The sequence below is a fragment of the Capsicum annuum genome, unplaced genomic scaffold (assembly GCF_002878395.1).
Source record: "Capsicum annuum cultivar UCD-10X-F1 unplaced genomic scaffold, UCD10Xv1.1 ctg4325, whole genome shotgun sequence".
Classification (NCBI taxonomy): Eukaryota; Viridiplantae; Streptophyta; class Magnoliopsida; order Solanales; family Solanaceae; genus Capsicum; species Capsicum annuum.
In genome coordinates this window covers 47,166-54,233 of record NW_025850708.1, presented here as the reverse complement: position 1 = coordinate 54,233, position 7,068 = coordinate 47,166, and the positions used below count along the sequence as shown (strand labels likewise).

Below are 7,068 nucleotides of genomic sequence, written 5' to 3'. Positions count from 1 at the left end.
TAGAGAATAGGCCTTTACTAACATTCTCCTTGAAGCGGCTTCCACTTCGCCCTCACATAGGTGATTTCTAAACATTCAATCCTGTAGATTAAACTATTTGATCAAATCTGCCAAATTTAGATAATCATTAAAAGACTTTTCACCTGAAATCTTATCATTGTTTACTAAACATTGTCTACATCATGAGAATGGGTTGGGTATTTGACAATGTTGAACCTGTCAGACACAACTTTGCTTGATCTCCTTGAACTTAGCTCTTGGGATGTCTAGGTAGAGTTACTGCCATGCTGACTTGTCCTAGGCCTTAAACCCATTCCCTTGGATGTCCTTTCTGCTCCTTCTCTAGATAGACCTTTTGTAAGTGGATCCGACACATTATCCTTTGACTTTACATAGTCTACAGTGATAATTCCACTAGAGAGAAGTTCCCTAACGGTATTGTGTCTTCGTCGTATGTGACGAGATTTACCGTTGTACATCATGCTCCCTGCCCTACCTATTGCCGCTTGGCTATCACAGTGTATACATACTGGTGCCACTGGATTGGGCCAATAAGTAATATTTTCTAAGAAATTTCAGAGCCATTCTTCTTCTTCACCGACTTCATCCAATGCGATAAATTTAGATTCCATCGTAGAGCGAGCAATACAAGTCTTTTTGGATGATTTCCAAGAGACTGCTCTTCCACCGATAGTAAATACATATCCACTTGTGCATTTTACTTCGTTTGATCCGGTGATCCAATTTGCATCACTATATCCTTCAAGTACCGCAAGATATTTATTATAATGCAAGGCATAATTTTGAGTGTACTTAAGATACCCCAAAACTCTTTTCATTGCCATCCAGTGAGTTTTGATGGGATTACTCGTGTACCGACTCAATTTACTGATAGTGCATGCTATGTCTGGTCGTGTACAATTCATTATATAGATTAAACATCTCAATACTTTTGCATACTCCAATTGCGAGTCACTTTCACCTTCATTCTTTCAAAGTGCAAAGCTCGCATCCAATGGAGTCTTGGCAATACCGAATTCCATATACTTGAACTTGTCAAGTACCTTTTCAATATAATGAGACTGTGACAATGCCAACCCTTGTGGAGTTCGATGAATTCTTATACCCAAGATTACATCTGCAACTCCAAGGTCTTTCATATCAAACTTGCTCTCGAGCATTCATTTGGTTGCATTTATGTCAAATATATCTCTGCTGATGATCAACATATCATCCACATATAAACAAATAATGACTTGGTTATTTGAAGTGTCTTTAATATATACACATTTATCACATTCATTTATCTTGAACCCGTTTGCCAACATGGTTTGGTCAAACTTTGCATGTCATTGTTTAGGTGCTTGCTTTAGTCTATACAACGACTTAATAAGTCTGCACACCTTATTTTCTTTTTCTGGAACCACAAAATCCTCAGGTTGTTCCAAGTATATTTCTTCCTCCAATTCTCCATTTAGGAAAGTGGTTTTCACATCCATTTGATGGATTTGAAGATCATATAACGCCGCTAAGGCAATTAACATTCGAATCGATGTTATCCTTGTTACTGGCGAGTATGTATCAAAGTAATCAAGGCCTTCTTTTTGTTTGAAACCTTTTACTACAAGTCTTGCCTTGTATTTGTCAATAATGCCATCCTCTTTCACTTTCCTTTTGAAGATCCATTTAGAACCTAAAGTTTTATTTCCAAGAGGAAGATCAACCAATTTCCATGTATGGTTGATTAAGATTGAATCAATCTCACTATTAACTGCCTCTTTCCAAAAGGATGAATCCGAAGATGTCATCGCTTTCTTAAATGTTTGAGGCACATTTTCTAGGAGAAATGTTACAAAATCCGATCCAAATGATGTAGACATTCTTTGATGTGTACTACATCTTGGATTTTCTTCATTATGTTCATTCTCAATTGGTTCATCACGAGGTCGTTTAGACCCCCCACTAGACTGTTCATGTCTAATTTTATACGGATAAATGTTTTCAAAGAATTCAGCATTGTCTGATTCAATTACCGTATTTTCATTAATATCCGGATGTTTGGATTTATAAACCAAAAGTCGACATGCCTTACTGCTTTTAGCATATCCTATGAATACACACTCCACCATCTTAGGTCCTATCTTAACCCTTTTAGGCACAGGAACTTGGACCTTTGTTAGACACCCCCATACTTTGAAATATTTCAAGTTGGGTTTTCTTCCTTTCCACTTTTCATAAGGAATTGATTGTGTCTTACTATGGAAAACTCTATTGAGTATACGGTTGGCCATAAGGATAGCCTTCCCCCATAAGTTTTGTGGTAAACCAGAACTTATAAGTAAGGCATTCATCATTTTCTTCAAAGTTCGGTTTTTCCTTTCTGTAATTTCATTAGATTGAGGTGAATATGGGGCCGTAGTTTGATGGATTATTCCACTCTCTACACATATTTGTGCAAAGGGAGATTTATATTCTCCGCCCTTATCACTTCTTATGATTTTGATCTTTTTGTCTAACTGATTTTCAACTTCAGTTTTATATTGCCTAAATGCATCTATTGCTTTATCCTTACTATTTAGCAAGTAGACATAACAGTATCTAGTGCAATCATCAATAAAAGTTATGAAATACTTTTTCCCACCACGTGATGGTGTTGATTTCATATCACAAATGTCAGTATGTATTAAGTCTAAGGGATTGGAATTCCTTTCAACGAACTTATAAGGATGTTTTGCATACTTCAATTCCACACACATTTGACACTTTGATTTATTGCAATCAAAGTTTGGCAAAACTTCTAAGTTAATCAGTTTTCATAACGTTTTGTAATTAACATGGCCTAAACGTTCATGACATAAATTATAAGACTCAAGCAAGTAAGAAGAATTCGAACTTTTATTTATTTCAATAGTCATTACATTCATCTTATAAAGGCCTTCGGTTAGATAGTTTTTTCCTATATACATTTCTCCTTTGCTAATTACAATTTTTCCAGAAATAGTTACACATTTGAATCCGTTCTTGTCTAGAAGTGAAACAAAAATTAAATTCCTACGTAACTCCGGAACATACAAGACATTGTTAAGTGTCAAGACCTTTCCGGAAGTCATCTTTAAGCAAATTTTTTCTGTTCCTTCTACCTTAGCCATAGCGGAGTTAGCCATGTAGATCATTTCTTCTACTTGAGCTGGAGTGAATGACGAAAACAACTCCTTGTTGTCACATACATGGTGGGTGGTACCAGAATCCATCCACCATTCACGAGGATTCCCCGTCAAGTTGCATTTTGAGAACATAACACACAGATTATCACATTCTTTGTTGGATTCAATCATATTTGCTTGATCCTTCTTCTTGCCTTTCTTTGGGGCACAACAATCTGTGGACTTGTGGCCAATCTTGCCACAATTGAAGCATTTTTCCTTGAACTTTTTCTTGGGTTGATTGCTTCCTTGTTCAACTTTCTTCCTTTTCTTGAAATTGTTTTGGTCATCTTCTACATATGTGCTCCATTAATTGTAGAATTCCCTTTTGACCTTCTTTCGGTAACTTTATTATCCTCTTCAATACGAAGTTAGACGATAAGATCTTCAACAGTCATCTCCTTGCATTTATACTTTAAGTAATTTTTGAAGTCTTTCCACAAAGATGGTAGCTTCTCAACTATCGCTGCTACTTGGAAAACATCATTCACAATTAAACCTACAAAACAGTTTATGTGAGTATTAAGAACATTTTTAATTTGTTCAACTAAGGTATTTTTCAAAGATATACCTTCTGCTAGGAGATCATGTATGATGACTTGCAACTCCTGTACTTGAGAGACAACAGATTGGCTATCTATAAATTTTGAAGTCCAGGAACCGTGCAACAAAGAATTTCTTAATTTCCGCATCCTCCGTCTTATATTTTTGTTCAAGTGCCCCCCACAGTTCCTTTGATGTCTTGGTTCCACTATAAACATTGTAGAGGTCGTCGACCACTTAGAATATAATTCCTGCAAAGGAAGTCCGAATGTTTCCAAGCTTCTAGAATAACGAAGCGGTCTTTGTCCGAGGTTCCTTCGGGTACCTAAGGAGCGTCTTCGCTAGTGAACCGTTGCAGACATAAAGTGGTGAGGTAAAATAACAACTTTTGTTGCCACCGCTTGAAGTCAATGCCCGAAAATTTTTCGGGCTTCTCCACCGGTGCCATTGTTGGCGGAGCATTTGTGAGACTTGATGTGGCAATATTAGTTGTCCCCACAGACGTTGTCGTATCCATCATTTGACTTTCAGTTGCCATTTTTTCTGTCACCACAAGACAAAAAATACTTAGTATTTTCAGAATACTAATAAAAATTAAGCAACTTTAAATTTTTTTTTCCTTGTTTCTAGTTAAGAATGAAGTTTTTATCACTTTCAATTGTCAACCGAATGATCTTTAACTTGTGGCAAAGTTTTTATAACTTCAAATCACTAGTTAAGTTCAGGCGGAATAGAAATTTAAAACTTTAATCTCCAAAAACAAGCAATACAAATTTTGTAATAGTAACTATTCCTTAAGATTGTTATTTTCCTTCTACGGGTACGCAGAATCTGTATAGTAGAAAAAACTTCAACTAAAGTTCAAGTATATAAACAAGAACACAATAAAGTATATCAAATACCCTCAACAGAAGATCAAAATGACCTTTCCAAGAGGTGTATTTTATTTTTCAGAAAATAGATGAAACAAAAATGAATAAGACCAAGTCGTCCGAATTCACGGACTTTCCTTAAGGAATAATTCCCCTCACTATACCCGAGGTTATGGAATCTTCCTCCCAGGATAAAATGACCTTCAATTCGACTATAGCGGTACCTCAAATAGGCGGATTCTTCGAACGCACAGAACGTTTTGATTGATCACACAAAATATTTGTAAAGAAGTGGAAGAGAGTTTTTATTCTGAAAGTTTCATATCAAAACCTATGAAGGAAAGCAGGTTTATATAGCCTAGCAGATGCCTCTTCGAAAAGGTGGCATTGGTTCACTTAAATGGTGTGATGTTTCTGAAAATGCATGTCTCCAATATTTTTGCTGAAGTAGTATACCATTTCACCAAACAGTGCACCTGTTGGAAACAGTGCATCACTTCATTGAAGAATTGCATCTGTTCATTCGAAACAGGAACAGTATATCCATCAGTGCATGCATCGGTTCAGTCGGAAAGAAACAGTACATCAGTTCAGAAACGGCGCATCAGTTCAGTTGAAACAGTGCATCAGTTCTATCGAAATATTGCATCTGTTACTGTTACTGCATGCATATAAATGGAGTATTGATTATATTTCGTCAAATAAAGTTTTTCCAAAAAGATATATCTCATCGATCGTTTGACAAAAACAAATCCAAAGCCAAGGCCGAGCGACGACAGTGCGAGGCATCTCTTATTTCTTGCCTCACTTATCATGTGTAGTAAGTATTCATCATTATAAACACTCCAAAGTTTCCTTCTCCCACCAATGTGGGAGAATTAGCGAACTTTCCAATTTTGGGAGTATACTTTCCAAATTGGTGTCTCCTCTTCTCCACCATTTTTTTTCCATTTTCCATTCACACTTCTATGAACCCAACAATGTGTATATTAAAACTAGCGGCAGTAGAGGATATACCTTATAGTTAACACGTTTGACTTATCCAATATTTTAAAAATATATTATCAAAAATTAATATAGCAAATTCTTCGATTTTAGTACTACTTATTGTTTCCTTTGCTTCGATATTTTTGTTGTTTCTTATATTCTTTTCTACATTGTGGTTAGTATGACTTCTTTATTACTATATTTGTTTTACATACATGGTTTTTAATACGTTAAAACAATCTCTCTACCTACAAAGGATAGGGGTAAGGCTGTTAGTATGACTTCTTCATTACTATATTTGTTATTGTTATTGTTGTAATGGATGCAAGGACAAGAACCTAAGGGCTTAAGTGTCGACTTTATATTCTGAATTCACCTCTCCGTAATAGTGAACTCATCTTCTTCAAAATCTCAATTGGCTCATGTTATTTGCCCTCTGTGAAAGTTGACCCTGAGACTTCATGGTTCACAACTCAGTTCATTAATCACTACGGTGTGTGCAACAAAATTCACCCTTTGCTTCACTGTTCTAATTACTAAATTAACTTTTGGCTAAAGAACAAATTTCTTTGAAAAAAGCCTATTGTAAAACCGTTGTGGTACGGCCTTTCCCGGACTAGTGCATAGGACTAGCTTAGAACACCGAGCCCTAAATGGCAAATTTTGATGATCATGCAGTTCTGGAACATCTGGAGGGGAGAGCAAGTTGATACCAACAACAGATGAAGTGCTTAGGAGGAGATCACAGCTTGACAAGCTTCAAAAATGTGTGATGAGCCAAGCAGTTCCGGATTATGGAAATGACAAAGCAATGTATTTCATGTTCTTAAGGTCTGAAGAAAAGACCCCCGGAGGATTAACAGCTCGCTCTCTTTCAACGAGTATTTACAGGAGTCCTTATTTCGACTTTAGCCGTCCTCAAAATAACTACACTAGTCCACCTGCAACCTTTCTTTGTCCAGACTCTTACCAAAGCATGTATTCACAAATGCTCTGTGGTCTCTGCCAGAACAGGCAAGTCCTCCGCGTTGGCTCCTTTTTCGCGACCAGCTTCATCCGTGCCATACTGTTCCTGGAGAAATACTGGTCTCTGCTTTGTGAAGATATTCGGACAGGAACTGTTGATGCTAGTGTAACTGATCCGTCAGTGAGAGAGGCAGTGATGAAAATCCTTAAACCTGATCCAAATTTAGCTGATTTTATTGAGGCTGAATGCACCAAAGATTCATGGAAAGGGATCATTACTAGAGTATGGCCCAATGCCAAGTATGTGACTACTACTGTGACTGGAACCATGTCACAATATGTACCTACTCTTGATTATTACAGCAGTAGCCTCCCACTCGTTAGTACCATGTACACTGCCTCGGAAGGCCCCTTCGGAATCAATTTGAACCCTTTTTGTAAGCCTAGTGAAGTGTCCTACACACTTATTCCCACTATGGGCTATTTTGAGTTTTTAC

The 7,068-nt window shown here is 36.9% G+C and overlaps 1 protein-coding gene across 1 annotated transcript in view; it reads left to right on the top strand.

Moving 5' to 3' along the window:
* LOC107843837 (indole-3-acetic acid-amido synthetase GH3.5) overlaps nucleotides 1-7,068 on the top strand; it is a 16,285-nt gene that overhangs the window by 4,059 nt on the left and 5,158 nt on the right. The window contains exons 2-3 of the mRNA XM_047403496.1: nucleotides 5,090-5,198; nucleotides 6,284-6,950. Of these exons, the coding sequence (XP_047259452.1) occupies nucleotides 5,090-5,198; nucleotides 6,284-6,950 (776 nt within the window). The remainder of the gene's footprint in view (nucleotides 1-5,089; nucleotides 5,199-6,283; nucleotides 6,951-7,068) is intronic.